This window comes from Orcinus orca, chromosome 9 (genome assembly GCF_937001465.1).
Source record: "Orcinus orca chromosome 9, mOrcOrc1.1, whole genome shotgun sequence".
NCBI lineage: Eukaryota > Metazoa > Chordata > Mammalia > Artiodactyla > Delphinidae > Orcinus > Orcinus orca.
In genome coordinates this window covers 11,870,118-11,890,532 of record NC_064567.1, presented here as the reverse complement: position 1 = coordinate 11,890,532, position 20,415 = coordinate 11,870,118, and the positions used below count along the sequence as shown (strand labels likewise).

General features: G+C 53.1%; 2 gene segments (V, D, J or C); both read left to right on the top strand.

The window, feature by feature from the left end:
- Positions 1–4,105, top strand: part of LOC117199257 (T cell receptor beta constant 1-like) — a 62,055-nt gene extending 57,950 nt beyond the window's left edge. The window contains 4 exon segments of the C gene segment in view: positions 2,129–2,515; positions 3,218–3,235; positions 3,407–3,513; positions 3,837–4,105. Of these exon segments, the coding sequence occupies positions 2,129–2,515; positions 3,218–3,235; positions 3,407–3,513; positions 3,837–3,857 (533 nt within the window).
- Positions 1–12,344, top strand: part of LOC101273865 (T cell receptor beta constant 1-like) — a 61,565-nt gene extending 49,221 nt beyond the window's left edge. The window contains 5 exon segments of the C gene segment in view: positions 7,994–8,033; positions 10,431–10,817; positions 11,522–11,539; positions 11,711–11,817; positions 12,098–12,344. Of these exon segments, the coding sequence occupies positions 7,994–8,033; positions 10,431–10,817; positions 11,522–11,539; positions 11,711–11,817; positions 12,098–12,118 (573 nt within the window).
- Positions 12,345–20,415: the final 8,071 nt, after the last annotated feature.

Here is a 20,415-nt window from a genome sequence, read left to right as displayed (position 1 = left end):
CATCAACAATACCTACTGCTAAATCTGATGTGAGACTTACAGGAGTAGCTACATGGAGAGTATCCAGGAAACCTCTTGTAATCCAGTGGTCCCCTCCCTACCCTTCCGCTAGGTGGCCACTGGCAAGGGAGGGGAGCCCAGTGCCAAGGGAGGGGCAGGTTCGGCATGTGGCTAATGGGCAGGAAGGCTGGGAACAGGACCCATAAACTTCAGAATTCTGCCTGAGGCTAGTTCAGCCCACCTCCAAGCACACACAACAGAAGCTCACCAGGACACACACGTGCACCTACATGGGCAAGCCGACCCGCACCCCACAGGGACTCGCAAACACGGAGGGAGAACTGGCTTTGCCCTCATCATGGAGGAGGCATGTAGTCAGCGCTTCAGGGTGTAAGGACGGTCTGGCTTCCGATCGTTCTGTCCATCACGTCACCATCATGGGGACCATCGCATGTGGCTCAGAAGGCATCTTTACTTTTTCCAATCGGGGCTGAGAGTTTGCTGGGTGAGGAGGTCAGAGGAGTAGATTCCATAGTGCCCTTGGAGGGCTGGTTGAACCCCAGGGTCAGGGGCTTTGAGGCGAGAGTGAATAACCAGGCTGGGGGCAGAAAGCCTGATAGAGCTGCACAGCAGAGAGAAGTTAGGAGATTACCTGGGCGGCCAGTAAAGACCTAGGGACAGAGGAGTGAGTAATCAGCAAGGTGGGAAATGCAGGGTGGGGCAGCAGACCTCTTGGGCAGCAGAACCACTGCAAAGGAAACACCCAGGGCTTTTGCTAAAAATTACTTAGAATTTCAAAATGGTGACAGCAGCACATTAAGTCAACAAGGGGCCCTTCTAAGTGTGGGGTCCTCTGTGACTACACAGGTCATACACCCAGGAAGCCAGCCCGCTAGTCAGGTCACATCCAGGGAAATGTGAAGAGTCGGTTAGAAGAACATTTTCTCCATCTTCCAGCCTAAACTAGATCTCTTTTAGAGTGAGATGTCTTCCTTTTAACAGAATTGCTCAGAAACAAACAAAACAATCGATAAAAAGCAAAGAGCAGAATAACAGGGATGTAGGAGGGCCGAGAAGCAGTGAGCCAGCCAGATGGAAAGGCCGCAGGGGCATTAACTGGACCGCCTTCACCTGGAGCCCTCGAGGACGCCACGCACCAGGGGCTTAGTTGCAGCAAGACAGCTGAGAGCAGAAGTTGCTCTGATGATCTCATGCCTATTGAGGAAGCTTGCTGGTAGGGTGAAGTAGAACACGTGGAATCAAAGGGACAAAGAAGGTTGAAGATGCCTGCATTTGAAACACAGGGGGATGGCTATCTGCCTGAGCTGAGGAAACTCAGGGGTACCTGGAGGCAGAGGAATGGCTAGGATGACCTGCTGAAGCAGCAGAAAGAAAGAAAACCTCCCATTCTCATGAGCGCACCCTAATACAAAAGGCTGTCCTCACGTGGTGCCCCCCAATATGCCATCTGTATCCTGTCATCTGAAGAAAACCCCCACCCCCAAATGACCCCCTTAGCCCCAAATCCCCTTTACTCCTCGACCCTTGAGACTCACATACAAGTAACGTAGCTGAGGGCAGGGGCTTTCTGAACCCTTATATCATTTCATCTCCACCCCGGCGCTGCACAGTCGGTGTTGGGATTCTCCCTTCACAGGCAGGAAAAATGATGCAGAGACAATGAGAGACTGTCTAAAGTCATGTTGGTGGGCAGAGTCAGTTCCAAGCTTTGGATTCCGTTCTTCTGCCTCCAATCCACTGCTCTATTTAAATAACTACTACATATTATGGGGAGAAAAAGACAGGTAAGCTTTTCTTGATGGATAAGAAATCAAATAAGGGGAAAGAAGAGACATTACGCAGACTGTTGGGCAGTGCCATTTGTAAGGCCACCTTAGGGGCTGGGGACACAGGAGACAGGGCTGTCGTAGGGTCAATACAAAGGCCAGGCAGGCCGAGGGAGCACAGTCACAGAGGAGCGGGCGGTGACCCCCAAACAAACAACCAGGACCTACTACCACGTGATTTTCTTTTACGATGACCCCGTGGCCCCCTTCCCTGTGCCCCCAACTCACACGCACAGGCGGCCCTCCGGGCACCCGTGCTCCCAACCCCCTCTCCCTTCCAGACGACCTGAGCAAGGTGACCCCACCCAAGGTGGCTGTGTTCGAGCCGTCAGCAGCAGAGATCTCCCGGACCCAGAAGGCCACGCTCGTGTGCCTGGCCACGGGCTTCTACCCCGACCACGTGGAGCTGAGCTGGTGGGTGAACGGGAAGCAGGTCGAGACGGGGGTCAGCACGGACCCTCAGCCCCACAAGGAGGACCCCAGCCGCAATGACTCCAGCTACTGTCTGAGCAGCCGGCTGAGGGTCTCCGCCAGCTTCTGGTACAACCCTCGCAACCTCTTCCGCTGCCAAGCCTGGTTCCACGGGGTCTCGGACGAGGACGAGTGGAAGCAGGACAGGCCCAAACCCGTCACCCAGAACATCAGTGCCGAGGTCCGGGGCCGAGCAGGTGAGCTGCTCCGGGAGGGTTCGGCAGGGAGGGAGGCAGAGCGGACAGAGGGGGAGGTCCAGGGAGGAGAGCAGAGAGACTAGGTGCAGAATAAACGGGAGGGTGTGGGAAGCCCCCCGTGAGGGAGGACAGGGCACCTCGGGCTACTTCCTCCCCCACATCCCAGATGGTCAGCCCAACTCAGCTGTGCTGAAAGGTCCCCCTCCCTACGCGCCTGCACAGCTCAGGGTCTGAGCAGTGGGTCCTCATCCCCTTCACTGCTGCCATGTTCCATGACCTTCGAGGATGCTGTGACCACATCGCCAAAACAGAAGGAAGGCGCTGCTGGGACTCTGACCAGAGGCTGCCCTGAGCCTGGGAGTCTGTGCTGACTACAAGTCTGGCTTCGTTTTTTGTTTTTCTTGGTTCTTTTGGAAGCAGCTCAAAATACCACACATTTGTTATTGTAGAGTTTTGACGGGTCAGGAATGTGGGCATAACTTAGCTGGCTCGTCTTCCTCAGGAGGCTGCAATCGGGTGTCAGCCAAAGCTGGAGTCTTCTCTGAAGGCTCAACTGGGGAAGGACCCACTTCCAAGCTCACGTGGTTGTTGGCAAGAGTTAGCACCTTGCCAGCTGTTGGGCTGAGGAAGGCTGGCTTAGTTTTGAATCTGCTTTTGACGATGGACTCTCTCATCCATTTCCCTCCCCCTTTTTTCTTTCAGACTGTGGCCTCACCTCGGGTAAGTGGCCCCCTGCTCCTTTGTCTCCATCTCCCATGGTCTTTGCTCTGGAACCAGAGAATGCAAAACCCATGAACCCTGGTGGGGCATGGAAGGGTGGGTGGTGCGTGGGCAAGGAGACCAGAGATCCCTGCTCACAGGTACCTACCTGCTCTCCCTTCCTGCCAACAGCGTCCTACCAGCAAGGGGTCCTGTCTGCCACCATCCTCTATGAGATCCTGCTGGGGAAGGCCACCCTCTATGCTGTGCTGGTCAGCGCCCTGGTGCTGATGGCCATGGTAAGGACGAGGGCAGGATGGGGCCGGCTGGTTGGAGGTGACACTTGAAACACAGCAACTGACACCCAGGAACACAGAGACCCTGCCGGGACCAGAATGGGCAGAGAGGAAGGGGGGGAGTCACCCACATGCCTCAGAAGACACTTATATCTGGGATCATGATGCAAGTACCATGCTGTGAAGGAGAAACTGGGGTCACCTGAATCCCCAATGGATGGATGTTGGGGGAACCCTGCTATTTGTCTTGTCAGTGGGGAACCCTACTTCCTCTCAGTCCCCAGCACTGCTGGCTCCTGGTAACCCCCAAACTTTCTCTTCTTCAGGTCAAGAGAAAGGATTCCTGAAGCCAGCTTAGAGGTGAATCCAGCTTAGAGGTGGAGCCAGGAGCTTCCAGCCTGTTATGGCCCTGGTGTGAATTCTGCTTTTTCCATTCCTACCCAGTGCTTCAGAAGAGCTGCTCTCATCTCTCTACGCACCCCAGTATCTACCCCTGTGTGCATGCACCCAAACACTCATGACCAAAATCTCCCTAGCCCAAGGGGGACCCTGGCGGGCCTGAACGGATTCAGCCAATAAAAATGGCCTGATCTGGCTTGAGTCTGCCTTGTGAGTGTCTAGATATCACTTCCGTCCATCTCTGAAGTCCCATGTGACTCCAGCCAGGGTAGAAACGAGGTATCCAAGAAAGTGCAGGCCCCTCAGGTAGGAGGGTCAAGGGACCCAGCCTGTGGCTCGTACTACTCCACACTGCCGGCAAAACTTAAGTACATGTGAAAGGGTGTGATTGGTGAAGAGAGAGGCTTACTCTGGAACAACCTAGAAAAAGCTGTGATGCTGCCTATAGGAAATTTCTGTCCTACCTGGACAAAGGTGCTCTGAGGAAGAGCTGTGTCCACTTGCTGAGTGGTCATGTCCCCACGGCCACCAAAGCTGGGTGTCATGTGCTCACCCACGCTCTCTCCACTGTCTCCCTGAGGGCACTACTCAGCTTTCCCCATCACCAAGGAGTGATTCCAGGTGAGAAGAAGAGAAATTACTATCTATTCTCATTATCAGATGTACCTTCCAGTTTAAGTTACGAAGCTGGATATAAATTTCACTCTAGTTAATTAAATGTGTGTGAATATGGCCCTGATCAGTCCTGAGAGGATAGAAAATCAGTTTCCCTAAAACCAAGGATCAGCCCTGTTGGTATTTCTAGAAATCCTTCCAAAGCTCTTTACTGTCTCATTGTCACCATGGTGATGTAACCCAAAGTCCGCAGGATGGCATAAAAGACCCACCTTTGTCCTCCACCACTTTATCCACACTCACCCTCACTCCCGTCACCCTGAACCCCCGAGTCACTGGCGCTCAGGCCATCTTGCACTCCTCTACCTGGAATGACTCATATGTGCGCTCCCACCCATCCTTGCGGATTCAACGGTGACGTCTTCCCCAGCAAGTAGCCGCCTCTGGAGGATCTTTGCCCCTTACTCCATGCGAATGGATGAAATTCTCCCTGTATTTTGCTATCACAGTACCCTGCGTGCATCTCCTTCCTGCCACTGACCACAGTTGATGGAAACTACCTCTTTCCTTGTCTGACACCCCCACTAGAAGGTCAGCTCCTTGAGGACCAGGTTGTGTGGTATTACAGTATCCTTGCGATGTGGCAGAGTACCTTGGTTCAGTGTACTAACCCGATAAATTCTCTTTAAAGAAATGAATGAATCAATGAGTTTGCCCAAAGTGACCCAATTCAGGAGCAGATACCACCCTAAGGGCTGCCTGGAACAGCCATCTGTCCCCCCCCACACAGGCCTGCAGCACACAGCCTCCTCCCACTACTGGAACTCTGCGTGCATTCTAACATGGGTGTCTGCACCTATACCAACACACATGCACAAATACGTATGTCTACATGTATGCATGAGCAGAGGCACCTACTCGTTAAGCACATATTGCAACATCTGCTAGTAACCTTCAAGAAAACAAAGGTATCCAGGTCACAGTCCCCAAGAAGCTTCCCTGCTCATAGGGGGATAATTCATGAATAGAAAGTTAACACACACGGTGATGCTTGCAATAGCAAGGTGATCTGTCTCCAACAATGCAGGCAGAGGCTAGCACGAGGTTTCTGACAGGGACCATCAGGGGAGAGTCTGAGACGGTGGCAGTTCTTCAAAGGAAGAACCGGTCTCAGTTAGCCATGTGGGAGAGAGGTCATGATAGTCGGATGTATGAACAGGATATGAAACTACAGGGTCAGGTACTTCTGCTCAGCGGGTCTGCGAGGTCCAAGATGGAAGTCGTAAGGCTGAAAAGGCAGGTTGGGGCTTCCCGCTTTGAGAGTGGACTCTGTCCTTGCAACCAGCGTGAGGCCTGGCATATAGTAGATGTGCATTGCGTGTCTGTGGACTAATGAAGGGGAAGGAGCTTGGACCCTATTCAGGAAGCAATGGGGAATCGCAGAGCTTTCCAGGCTGTGTGTCCTCCTGCCCTGAGTTGCCATCCCCTGCTCTAGGGATGCTCCTCCCACGTGCCTCACTATAAATGCCAGTCTGTGCAGGTGGGCACAGTGAGTCCCAGAGGGGAGCCCTGATGACATAGGAGATCTCCTCAGGGTGGCGTAGGTTCCAGGAGGGGCCTCTCTGTCCCCTTCCCCCTCCACTAGCACCCTAACATTCCCCAAGCCCCTCCCCACTTTCGATTACTCTGAGGTTTTTTTCCCACCCCACTCCATCAGACCAAGCTCTGCCACCTGCACTTCCTGCCTCCGCACAGTCGTTAGGGGAGGGGGACAATAGGAGAGGACATTTTTGTTTCATAGTGTAACACTGTGGGGACTTGGGGGGGGCACGATGATTCAGTTAGAGGAAGGGCTTTTACAAAAAGCCCAGCCTCAGACAAGAGCTCCACCTGCCCGGGTGGGGCTCCTGCATGGGGAGAGTAGCTGGGAGAGATCTCCTGAGCGGGTCCCTGATGTGCTCTCGCAGGGATCTGGACTCCGCGATCACCTCTGCCCCTCCCTGCTCCACGCTCAGCTTCAGGAAAGTGAAGAATCAAGCCACAAAGTGGAGTCATGATTCTGTGCTTCTCACAAACTCGCCCTTTGACAAAGCACTTGCAGGTGTGTAATTTGTTAAGCACTCGCAGCAACGCTGTGGGGAAGATATTACCCCATTTTTCAGCTGCAGAAATGACGGCCAGGGAGGTTGCAGGTCACAGAAGTAGTAAGAGGCGGGGTCTAGCCTGGAACACTTCCCAATCCAGCAAAATCTCCATCACAAATACCCCTTCCAATTTCACAACCACTGTAAGTCCCCAAGCCAAGCTCATTGTCTGCAAATTGGGGATGACCTCAGGCAGGGCCCAGATTTCTGTGTCCAGCGAGTTCTGAAGAGAGGTGGGAAGAGAGAAGCCAGGGAGAAGGAGGGTGGTCCCAGTCTGTGCCAGGGGAGGAGGGGAAGAAGGAGGAATTCTTGGTAGCCCCTTCCCACTGTGCTCCTACAATGAGCTGCACTTCGGGCCAGGGACCAGGCTCACCGTGCTAAGTAAGAAGGTTGCTCCAGGGGGGAGGGAGGATGGGCTGCCCAGCCTGGATGACCTCCTGAATCCTGGCTTTTGGGGAGTGCACGCTGGACCCTCCTGGGCTGCTCTCAGGGAAGGCTAAGTTTGTGCCTGAGTTCCCAGGGCTGTGCGAACACCGAGAAGCTGTATTTTGGCAATGGTTCCAAGCTGACTGTGCTGGGTAAGGAGGGCAGCTGGGGTCCCTGAGCGCTCGCTCGGGCGGGCTGGAGAGAGGTGGGCTGCTGCCCATCTCCATTTGGGGCTGTGCTCGGGGTCGGTGGGGACCTGGGCTGAGTTTGGGACATCAGGAGAGGGCAGCGGCGGTTTTTGTCCTGGGCCTCAGGGCTGTGAGCAACGACCCTCTGTTCTTCGGCGAGGGCACCCGGCTGACTGTGCTAGGTGAGCGGGGTGCCCTGGGGCGTTAGCGGAGCGGGGCGTTCAGGACGCCAGCAGGGCCCCTTTTTGTGCTGAACCCTGAAGCTGTGAGCACTGAAACTCAGTACTTCGGGCCGGGCACCCGGCTGTCGGTGCTAGGTGAGCGGGGACGCTGCCGCCGGGGACGCGGCGGGACGCGCGGCGGGTTCTTGCGCGGCGCTGGGCGGCCGTGACTCTCCCCCGGTTTTCGGGCCGGGCACGCGGCTCCTGGTGCTAGGTGAGCGCGGGCGGCGCGCCTCGGTTTGGGTGGGGAGCCCCGGGGCTGTGCTTTACAGGCGCCGCCCTGCCCTTCGGGGCCGGCAGCCGGCTGACCGTGGTGGGTGAGTGTCCGCGGGCCCGGCAGCGGCGGCGGGGCGAGATGGAAGGCGGCGAGCGCGGGGCGGGGCGGACGCGGGCACCTGGTCCCCTCGCAGCACTGAAGCGGGGCGCTGGCACCCGGGAGCGGCCTGGAGCTGCGGGGGTTTGAGTGCGGGGCTTCTCACTGTGCTCCTAGGAGCAGTATTTTGGCCCAGGCACCAGGCTCACGGTCATAGGTAAGATTTGGATGCCTCCCCTCCTTCCAGCCTGGCTCCTGGGGGGTCCCCAGAGATGGGTGGTGTGGGCTGGAGCTGGGGCGCGTGTCCAGTTGTCCATCTGGGGGTCAACTCTGCAAGGGAGGTGGGGAATATTGGGTGGGGAGGGCTTGGGTAGGGATACTCCCGGGACGGGAATTTGGACAGAGAGAAAGGGGGGCTTTGGTCTCTTTGTTTCTGAGATATTTAGGGACAGGGTGAGCATTGGAGAAAGAGGATTTACTGGGACTCTGAGAGCTGCTTGATTGGAGAAAAAGACCGAGGAGGGCAATCTGGGCTGGGGGAAGGGCAGGAGGGTGTAGCTGATGCAAAGGGGAGAATGAGCCCGAGGGGCAGAAACAAGCAGGGATGAGCGCAGGATGCGGCCCCCTGCACAGCCGGCTCCTGGGAGGTGCAGGTGGAGGCTTCCACTGAACACAGGAGAAAAAGGATGACAAACAAGAGTGTGGAACAGAGAGGTGAGAGAGAGAAACACGAGGCATGAGGGAGAGAAAATCAGCGGGGTTTGTTGATTTACTGTTTAGAAGTTTAGATTTGAAATTAGCTTTAAAACCTCTTCCTCTCTTCCTAAGCCCCAGACCCCTGAGGGCCAGGCTGTGTGTACAGCACACGGGGGCTAGATGGGAACCTGGGCCACTGGGTGGATTTACTCACCAAACGTGCCCCCCTCATCCCCTAGCTGGAAATCTCCCTCCTCACACCACGTCTTCTAGGTTAAACAGCCAGGTGGGGCAGGACATACATTAAAATGCAGATACTTTGCTTGTGAGCTGAGGAACATTCCCTGGAGGATCTTAGGCTCTTTGTGCTGGAAAAGGACCTTAAAGGTCACCTGCTGTGGGAGTATTGAGCTTCCAGAGGGGAAGAAACCCTCAATACCAGTATATTTACCTGGATGATTTGACAACAGCAAGGGTGCTTGCAGTTAGGCGAATTAAGATGGAGCCAATGAGGATCAGCTGAAGTGTTTGTTCCCAGAGGAAAGCTGGGTTTCTGTAATCAGCCAGGGTGGAGAAAAGCAGACCTCAGAACCAGGTAAATCTGGGTCCCAAGCCCTGGCCCCTTAATGATCCAGGACCTCGGAAAAATGAATCTGTGTGCACAGGTCACACACCCAAGAAGCCAGCCCGCTAGTCAGGTCACATCCAGGGAAATGTGAAGAGTCGGTTAGAAGAACATTTCCTCCATCTTCCAGCCTAAACTAGATCTCTTTAGAGTGAGTTGTCTTCCTTTTAACAGAATTGCTCAGAAACAAACAAAACAATCGATAAAAAGCAAAGAGCAGAATAACATGATTGTAGGAGGGCCGAGAAGCAGTGAGCCAGCCAGATGGAAAGGCCGCAGGGGCATTAACTGGACCGCCTTCACCTGGAGCCCTCGAGGACGCCACGCACCAGGGGCTTAGTTGTAGCAAGACAGCTGAGAGCAGAAGTTGCTCTGATGATCTCATGCCTATTGAGGAAGCTTGCTGGTAGGGTAAAGTAGGATACGTGGCATCAAAGGGACAAAGAAGGTTGAAGATGCCTGCATTTGAAACACAGGGGGATGGCTATCTGCCTGAGCTGAGGAAACTCAGGGGTACCTGGAGGCAGAGGAATGGCTAGGATGACCTGCTGAAGCAGCAGAAAGAAAGAAAACCTCCCATTCTCATGAGCGCACCCTAATACAAAAGGCTGTCCTCACGTGGTGCCCCCCAATATGCCATCTGTATCCTGTCATCTGAAGAAAACCCCCCACCCCTAAATGACCCCCTTAGCCCCAAATCCCCTTTACTCCTCCCCGAGAGTCACATAAGTCACCCAGCTGAGGGCAGGGGCTTTCTGAACCCTTATATCATTTCATCTCCAGCCCCGCGCTGGACAGTCGGTGTTGGGATTCTCCCTTCACAGGCAGGAAAAATGATGCAGAGACAATGAGAGACTGTCTAAAGTCATGTTGGTGGGCAGAGTCAGTTCCAAGCTTTGAATTCCGTTCTTCTGCCTCCAATCCACTGCTCTTTAAATAACTACTACATATTATGGGGAGAAAAAGACAGGTGAGCTTTTCTTGATGGATAAGAAATCAAATAAGGGGAAAGAAGAGACATTATGCAGAATGTTGGGCAGTGCCATTTGTAAGGCCACCTTAGGGGCTGGGGACACAGGAGACAGGGCTGTCGTAGGGTCAATACAAAGGCCAGGCAGGCCGAGGGAGAACAGTCACAGAGGAGCAGGCGGTGACCCCCAAACAAACAACCAGGACCTACTACCACGTAATTTCCTTTTACGATGACCCCGTGGCCCCCTTCCCTGTGCCCCCAACTCACAAGCACAGGCGGCCCTCCGGGCACCCATGCTCCCAACCCCCTCTCCCTTCCAGACGACCTGAGCAAGGTGACCCCACCCAAGGTGGCTGTGTTCGAGCCGTCAGCAGCAGAGATCTCCCGGACCCAGAAGGCCACGCTTGTGTGCCTGGCCACGGGCTTCTACCCCGACCACGTGGAGCTGAGCTGGTGGGTGAACGGGAAGCAGGTCGAGACAGGGGTCAGCACGGACCCTCAGCCCCACAAGGAGGACCCCAGCCGCAATGACTCCAGCTACTGTCTGAGCAGCCGGCTGAGGGTCTCCGCCAGCTTCTGGTACAACCCTCGCAACCTCTTCCGCTGCCAAGCCTGGTTCCACGGGGTCTCGGACGAGGACGAGTGGAAGCAGGACAGGCCCAAACCCGTCACCCAGAACATCAGTGCCGAGGTCCGGGGCCGAGCAGGTGAGCCGCTCCGGGAGGGTTCGGCAGGGAGGGAGGCAGAGCGGACAGAGGGGGAGGTCCAGGGAGGAGAGCAGAGAGACTAGGTGCAGAATAAACGGGAGGGTGTGGGAAGCCCCCCGTGAGGGAGGACAGGGCACCTCGGGCTACTTCCTCCCCCACATCCCAGATGGTCAGCCCAACTCAGCTGTGCTGAAAGGTCCCCCTCCCTACGCGCCTGCACAGCTCAGGGTCTGAGCAGTGGGTCCTCATCCCCTTCAGTGCTGCCATGTTCCATGACCTTCGAGGATGCTGTGGCCACATCGCCAAAACAGAAGGAGGGCGCTGCTGGGACTCTGACCAGAGGCTGCCCTGAGCCTGGGAGTCTGTGCTGACTACAAGTCTGGCTTCGTTTTTTGTTTTTCTTGGTTCTTTTGGAAGCAGCTCAAAATCCCACACATTTGTTATTGTAGAGTTTTGATGGGTCAGGAATGTGCGCATAACTGAGCTGGCTCTGTCGTCCTCCGGAGGCTGCAATCGGGTGTCAGCCAAAGCTGGAGTCTTCTCTGAAGGCTCAACTGGGGAAGGAGCCACTTCCAAGCTCACGTGGTTGTTGGCAAGAGTTAGCACCTTGCCAGCTGTTGGGCTGAGGAAGGCTGGCTTAGTTTTTGAATCTGCTTTTGACGATGGACTCTCTCATCCATTTCCCTCCCCGTTGTTTCTTTCAGACTGTGGCCTCACCTCGGGTAAGTGGCCCCCTGCTCCTTTGTCTCCATCTCCCATGGTCTTTGCTCTGGAACCAGAGAATGCAAACCCCATGAACCCTGGTGGGGCATGGAAGGGTGGGTGGTGCGTGGGCAAGGAGACCGGAGATCCCTGCTCACAGGTACCTACCTGCTCTCCCTTCCTGCCAACAGCGTCCTACCAGCAAGGGGTCCTGTCTGCCACCATCCTCTATGAGATCCTGCTGGGGAAGGCCACCCTCTATGCTGTGCTGGTCAGCGCCCTGGTGCTGATGGCCATGGTAAGGACGAGGGAAGGATGGGACAGGTGATTGAAGGGAGAGGGTGGAATGTCATGAAGGGTAACTGAGGGGGTCTCAGAGTCATGTCTTGGCACCTCAGTGGAGTTATAGTGGGCTGCCAGACGGGGGACAACGTCCGAGGTCATCACAGAATGTAGCTTTAGAGGATGGGGAGAATCAACTAGCTCTACCCGAAATCAAGCCCTAGAGTCAGCTTCCTCTGACCCACTCGTACTGTTCGGTGACCCCTGGCACCCTGACAATGTCCTCTTTTCCTCAGGTTAAGAAAAAGGATTCCTGAGACCAGCTCCAAAAGTGCATCCTGAGTCATTCTTCATCCTCTCCTTGGATGTTCCTTAACATGTTTCCAGTCTGTGTTCCTCAAGGGTTTCTCTCTCTCCACCTTCTTTTATCTCCTTCCTACTTGGATATCTGTCCCTTCTCTCAGCTTCCCTGCAGACTGAGCTCCTCCCCACTGAATCTGAAATTGATTAAAGTAATAAAAGTGTCATGGTGGGCTTGACTGTATCCCAGGAGTGTCTATGGAGTTCTGCCCTTCCCTGTTCTACCTCTGATTTAGGGAAATCACCACCCCTCAGGCATACAGAGTGATGGACCCTCCTCTCTGACCAATGTCGATTCCTCCTGTTCGTCCTGATGGAGGATGGACCCCATGGTCCACACCTGGGTATTCTGGGCCCCAGTGGGTAGGGTTAATTTGAAGGGCAAGGAGCTGGACTCTGGAAAACCTGCATATTGATGGCATAAGGATGAATGGAGGTGAACCGTAACCCCCAGCTCAGCGCTGGACAGAGGACAGGGCGACCTGTAGGTTAGAATGTCCGATCATTTCTCAATTCCAGATTCGAGTTTCACTCCTTACGCATTTAGAGTTTATCTGTGTTGGTTCTTAACACTTCTATCTTGTCTGCTTTCAGAATTTGGGCATAAGATTTAGTTCTACTTTGCCTAAGTTAGAATCCTAAAGAAGGCATAGAGTTGAAAACACTGAAGTATGAAACCTGGAGATTTCACGGAAGTGGGACACATAGGGTCAGGCCTTGAGGAGGAATGGCGAAGGGGAGCAGGGTCCATTGGGGGCTGGGGTGCTGCACCTGAGTGTCTCTTCCAACAGGCTCCTTCACTTGATGGAGTGGAGACCAGGTCACCCCAAATGTAGTGTGTTGTGTGCACCCACTTGGGTGGAGACCGTTCCCTTACTGGGGTAAATGCTACTGCAGGTTACAATCACTGTGGTAGAACACTGCACCCAGGGAGGAGAGGAATGCCATCGGTACAGAAGACAGACCATTGAGAGAGGCTCTGGGTAAGTTCGTTGAGTCAGAACACGGCGGGTGAGAAAGCAGTTCTGAAAGCTGGGAGAGGGTGGGGAAAGTGGAGTCCTTATAGCCTGCTTTGTTGCAGGATTCGGGCTGGCACACGTGTTGTCCCAGCCAATCCCCACAATGATCCCAGAAGCAGGTGTTTTTCTCCCAACTTCATAGGTGAAGAAACCACAGTTCATAGATCAAATGACTAGTAAGCTGTGAAACTGTGGCACATTGTTCTGAAGACGGCAGTTCAGGAAGTTTTTCCCAAGTCGTGACCAAGAAGTGATTGCTCACAAAATCGCTGGGTGACCTTAGAGCAGCTGCTCCCGAAGTGTGGGCCAGGACCTGTAGCAACAGACACCTGGATTCCTGAGTATATTTGTTCCCCAGTGGTGCTGTAACAAAGACTTGATGGTTTAAAGCAATAGAAATGTATTCTCTCACGGTTCTGGGGGGCAAAAGTCAAAATCAAGGTGTTGGCAGGGCCACGGTCACTTCCAAAGTTCTCAGGAAGAAGCCTTCCTTGCTCCTTCCCGTTTCTGGTGGCTCCTGGCCTCCTTGGCTCATGGTGGCATCACCCCAACCTTCTATTTCTGTCTTCAGGTCTCCTTCTTCCCTGTATCTCTGTGTGTAAGCTTCCTTCTTTCTCTTACCAAGACCCAAGTCATTGGGTTTAGGGCACACCCTAAATTCAGAAGGATCTCATCCCAAGCTTCTTAAATAATATCTGCAAAGATCTTATTTCCAAATTAGGTCACGGTCTGAGGTTCTGGGTGGGCGTGAATTTGGGGTGACATTATTCATCCCACTACACTGCGTATCAGGAGTGGGAGACGAGGGGTTCTCTGGACCCAGCTCACACAGGCCGGGAAAGGACATGGCCCAGGGGAGGGATGGCCTGGGAAACTTATCACATGCCCATAATTTCCCATCAGTCATGAGTATCTCAGGATTTCTCAAACTGCAGACAGTGTTTTTACTTGTTGCTGCTGTTGTGTATTTGTTTTGGTAATGACTAAAGAATCCCCAGACAGAGGAGACTGAGTTTAGACTCTAGACCAGCACCCACAAAAGCAACCCCTCCCATTCTTTAGACACGTGTGGCGGTTCCTCACAAGGGCGGGACAGGGAGATAAGCAGCTCAAGAGACAAGCAAATGCCTCAGAGGGAATGAGGCCTGGAAGAGAAGGAGCGGGCCAAGCAGGGAGTGTTGGAGCCAAGGGTTTGTGCAAGCAGAGCTGTGAGGAGGGTCGGGGTGGAGGCGGGAGAGGAGGGTCTGCGGGCTTGGTGGCTGTCATCTTTGGGGTGCTAAAAGCAGAGGCATTAGCAGGTGGGAGGATGTGGGGGGGAGTTGCTGGTGGGCACCTGGGGTTTGTCAAAGTGAGGAACGAAGGAACGAATGTCCCCTGGAGGATGGATGACTCTGTGTATGTCACCTTCTCACTCCTGGAAACATAATAGAGATGAAGAAACTCCATTTGGTCCCCACCCTACGTTGACCCAGGGAGGCCCCTCTTCCCAAATCTTTACAGCCCTTTCCTTGTCTCTCTCAGACAGCACTGCCCCCAGCATTCAATTCACAGGCACTGGGCAGTTAATTTCTTCTGCCTCTACCTTTTTCTCTATAATCGAAATAGATCTTTCTGGACCAATTCTAGCCAACCCGTCCATTCTTCCTCAGGTGAAACTGAGCCAAGATGGATTAGATATAGGGCAACCGTATCGTTTATTATGAGAATGAGGATGCTATTGAGGGTGAAAGATAAGATGCTGGGACAGGAAGGGTAAGCCAGGATTGTCCTGGCAGACCAGGACACACAGTCGCTCCAATTAAAGGGGCTCAGAGGGCGTTTCTGAGACCAGAGTCACTCCTGGAATGGGAAGCACTAAAGCAATGCCTCATTGACCTGCGCCTGTCGACCTATTCCAGTCTCCAGGCTAATCCAAACTTCATCCCATTAAGGAAATCTGTGGGCAGAAGGTAGTACAGGGGCAAAGCGTGCTTACTGATTGAAGAGACTCAGAAGCCAGGCATCTCTAGAAGAATGCCTGTGGTCCCCCAAGTTCTCACCATTCCAAGGGGCACAGCTCGACCCCCACATGGGTAGCTCTCCAGGAGAGGAACCTCAACCCTGTAACCTTTAGAGATTTACTCAGAAATTAGGAGGGGAAAGGAAGCATCCAGCTGGTCACGTTGGGTGACATCCTGGTGGGGGGAATGGGACTCCTGTGGGGAAGGGCTGTTTGAGTCGCTGTCACTTGGCCGGAAGAAGAATGTTCCTATCAGCACCAGGATCTAGTAAAGACCTGCAGCCTTTCCTACTGCCCTGGGGTTGCGGGGGCGGGGCAGGCTACGTAAGGTTGGGTAGTAAGGATGCCAGGGATGGGGCAGGTAGAGGACATTGAGACCATCCAAGAGACAAAGACTTTTTCTCTCTTAAGTAAATGACTAGGGACGAGTAAGGAAGAGAAAAAAAGGATTTTAGAACAAGAGAGGTCGGGATAAGAACAACGGATCTTGACAGATACTAACACTCGCGTTTCCTGCCCTGAGCCATTTCCCTGTTTTGCTTCCTCCCTAGTGACCCAGAGAAGGGGAGCCTGCCCAACTTCAGCCCCTCACAGTGTGTGTGACACACAGCCCCAATGGTCCTATACAGGAAGAGCCTCCTGAGGCTGACCTGCTTAGGGATGGGTGTGGGAATGGAAGATTGGTACCTGAGACCTCTCTGGAAGCTATATGTGTACAAGGAAAACACACTCACACCTCGGTGTATTACGTTTAGGGATTAGGAGATGCTGATGTAAGTCAAGAAATGGCTAAAGACCCCAGGTCAGTTCTTAGCATTGCACTAACCTATGGATGAATCTGTCATCTGCAACCCCACTGACCTCTTCTTAAACTTCCATCACCAAGTTCCCTTTTTCCATGTCCATGGAAATTGCCCTGTAGCTGTATAAGAGGACTCACAGTATTGAAGGCCACCAAGCCTGGGCAACAATTGTAACTACAGTTCATTCTCATTACTTGTGGCGGACTCCCATAGTTTCCAGAAAGGTGATCTCTGGGCCTTGCGACCCCATAACGTGAGATGTCATACACCCGCTCCTGGCCCCCAAAATAAAGCATTTCCTGCCTCAGTCTAAGGTTGGATATCCTCCCCTCGCATCCTGAGTACTTTCTCCTCCTTTGCTGCTTGTGGGTCTGAAATCCCTGGGTTCTTAGCACACCACAGTCTCTGGCTCTCCTGGGGATTTATTGTCTGCAGCAAATGACATAGTCTCTGCTCACCACCCCACCCCACACCCAAGGTCCCAGCTGCATCTCTTTTCTCCTCCATCTCCATCTATTGTTGCACCTGGACTCCTCGGAGGGCTTCTTGGGGAAATAGATGAGTGGATGGATCTGCACATCAGCAAATAGAGCTGAAAGGGAGCCAACAACTGTGCCTATTTTCACAGAAGTTTTGTCTAACTTAGCTCTAACTTATCTCAGCTGTCCTCTGTGAGTGTAAGGGTGGTCTTGACAGAAAGATTGCATGCCAGAGTTTCCCGTGGTTGCATCGCCTGCCACATCCTGACCAGATTCACTGACATAAGGAAGTGGGTTTTATAATAGTGACTTGATGGCGGTCCTGGGCGTGACCCCAGCTGCCCACGTTCTAGGCCACTCCAGTGGTTACAGCTCAGCCCTTTTACCCTCACTCCCACCATGGGTCTTGACTTTGACTGGATATTGGACCCACAGACACTCTGGGTGGTAAAGAAGCAGACATTTCAGAGTCTTGAATCCCCCCAGTTATCCTTGATCTGTCCTGGGACAGAGAACTCTCAACCTGTCTAGGTAGGCCACTTCGTCACTGGACAGTGCTATGAAGAAATCTGTCCTCTTTAGGTTTCCATAAATCTCACTGCAGTGCTGAGCATTGGTCATAATTATATGCCTGTGAGAGTCCTTCTTAAGACAGCTAGCACGCCCACCTCTAGTGGAGTCCACAAATCTATAAGAGACAGAACAAGCAGAACCTTTAAAAGCTTGAGTTTGCAAAATGGAAAAAGTATGCAGTAGATAGATGAGACCATTATGCCAACAAAGAACATGGACTTTAAAGCCAAAGGGACATAGTTTCAAGCCTTAGATCTGCCCTTATCAGCTCTGTGATCTTCGGTAAGTGACCACCTCTGAGACTCGGCTTTCCTGCCTACAAAATGGGCTCAATCACAACCCCGACTTCGTAAGGTGGTTTTGTCTTATTTAGTCCACACAACATATAAAGCTGTGATCACAGTGTCAGTAACTATTAGCTGCTGTTATGATAATTATTGCTAGTCTAAAGATTTATTTTTCAAGCTAAACATTTACAGTTCTCTCAATTTTTGTCTCATATGGGACAGTTTTGAGCACTCCTACTCTCCAAAGCCCAGCCACTCTCTTCTGAAACGTTTACATTTGTTTTTAATAAATTTATTTATTTATTTTTGGCCACGTTGGGTCTTCGTTGCTCCGCGAGGCCTTTTCTAGTTGCGGCGAGGGGGACTGCTCTTCGTTGCGGTGCGCGGGCTTCTCATTGCGGTGGCTTCTCTTGTTGCGGAGCACAGGCTCTAGGCGCACGGGCTCAGTAGTTGTGGCTTGCAGGCTCTAGAGCGCAGGCTCGGTAGCTGTGGCGCACAGGCTTAGCTGCTCTGCAGCATGTGGGATCTTCCCGGACCAGGGCTCAAACCCGTGTCCGCTGCATTGGCAGGCGGATTCTTAACCACTGCACCACCAGGGAAGCCTCTGCATTTGTTTTTAATCCTCCTACTTTTCTAAAAGTGTGCTCTTCTGACCTACAGAGGGGAAGAGGGAGCTTCGCATCCTGTTCTCGATACTTTCTGCTTTGATCCCATGAGGGCAACTCTTCAGTGTCTGGACCCACATCATCCTATTGGCTCACAGAGCTCACTTTCGACTCAAACCCTGGGTCTTCTCCACATGCACTGCTTGTGAGCCCATAGTCCCCTTCCTGTGTTCAGACAGTTGGTTTCCTCTCTTTGCGGGGGGGTGGGGGTGGCAGGGTGGCAGGGAGTACTTGTTTAATATTATCATGTTTCTTCAGCTCATCTCTCCAACTCTCTAGTTTCTGCAGAATTCTAACTCTGTGTTCATCATAGTTACCTCCCATCCTCAGGCCATCTCGGATCTGATCATTGTGTCTTATTTATTTCTCTATAAGTGGTTCATAAAATTCACAGCAAGATCACCACTCAACATACAGCCCACGTTCCCCTAAGCTTTGCCTGAGATCCAGGAGCTGCTAAAACACAGGACGTTGGCCTCTGGTCCTCCTCTGTCCACAGCTGCATAGCTCGGAACAATTTTCTTCTCTGGGCTGCTATCCCCTCCTCTGCGAAGTGAAGAGACTGGGTCAAATGATCTCTAAGGAATCGTCAGGCTCTGCTCTTCAGATCCAGTGACCCAAAGTCTGCAGGCCCCAGATCACCATGCAGAAGGTAGCTCGGGGAATCTAAGCTCTTCCCAGACACAAACCAGTTCCACCTGTGACATAGTCTCAGAGGCTGTCTGTAGTGTAAGGGGGTCAGTGCTGACCCCGGAATCCCACAGTTCACAAGAGGCACCTGGAGCCCTGGCACCTGGAAAGAGGGCCAGGGCCTTGAATGAGGAGGGGAAAATAGCGTTGAAAGGAGAATGGCCTTGAATCCAGGAAGTAAAGAGCAGCGGGCTGGGGTCTTTTAGAAGACAGCTGGGGAAGAGATGGGGTGCCTGAACCCAGTGCTGGCTGTCAGGCTCTTTATCTCTAAGTAACATCAGCGCAAGTAGCAACAGCAACGCACCTGCCGCTGCACCATCTCGGGGACTCACAACAGGATGTGGTTTGACATTTACCAGGTCCTGCCTCTGGGGCGCCTGTGAAAGTCCCTCCTGCCCCCCCATCTTCTGAGTTCCGTGAACACCAGGCTCACCACATCCTGTCCCAACTTCTTCCCATGCTGTCCTTTCTACCTGGGCCTCCAGTGAGCACCCTGGCAGTGGAAATAGAACTACAGAGGGAGAGGCAAAGGTCTCTGGAGGGGGATCCAGGCACCTCAGCTAAACGTACAGACCACCCAGCCCCCAACACAACTCCCACACCTGCTGGAGGTTACGCCCAAGCGCAGAGGCTGCAGGGAGTACCTGGGGGACGGTGAAGAATGCAGAAGAGCTGCAATAACTGCTGTGACCCCACTGGGGTCCCTTCTGGCCCCACGTCATTCGGGAAAATCCCTCCCCCATCTGCCTCTAAGCACCCTCCCCCCCACCTCGACACATACATAGCCTCCCACTTCCTTCCACTCATCTAATGAGTGGGTACTAATGAGTTACAGGAAAGGGAGCCCTAGATCATCAGCAGACTGCGAAACGGACAGTCGCTGGATCTCCAAGCTGGTGTCTGCGTGCTGTAGTGACTGGGTTTCTCTAAGCATCGTCCCCACCACTAAGGCCTGTGAAGTCTGTGTGATGGGCAAGGTCTAGCTCATCTGGGCAAGAAGTGGAGGGAGAACACAGTGCAGAGAGAATAGAAAAGCACACAGCCAGAATAAACCCCTCCAAGGAGGGAACAGGAAACAACAGGACAGGTAACGGGGCAAATCTGCTTTGCAGCAGCTCAAAGGGCCATGGTATATCCTCAGCTCAAAGTGTATAACCCTGGACACAACTGTGAAGTCACCCAACTTTAATATTGCCAGCTTCCCCACCTGGGCATTCCCCACCTTCCTCAAGCTGCCTAGAGGCCCCAGAGTCTCTCCCTATAAATCCCGTGAGTAGCTAAATCCAGACGTGAAGCCCCAGATCTTCCAGTGGCCAGGGAATGACATGTATGGGAAGAATTGTCCGGGCACATCTACGAAGTCAGAGCCAAGAACAGGGTCTTGGAAGGTCTCCTGGAAAAGAGACAGCCTCGCCTCTCCAAAGGGGCGAGTGAGGCTGATGGATTCCTGGCAAGAGGTAACATTTCTGAGCATATCTACCCTCCTGAGCTGGTTTCCTTTGTCTCCTGAGATGACGATGATTGTAGATTTCTGATTCCCAGATGCTATGGAAGCAGTTAGGGGAATAGGATTCTTATTCATGAATAGGGTAGATATCATGGCAGATAGCAACTTGTTTTGATGAATTTAGATGGCTTTCAAGCCTTGCCTTAGCTAGCCTCCCCTTACCTATTAACGCCCTCCTGTCTCTATTGCCTTGTGCAATGATCAGGACTGTTTTCTCACTGCTTTTCTGGAA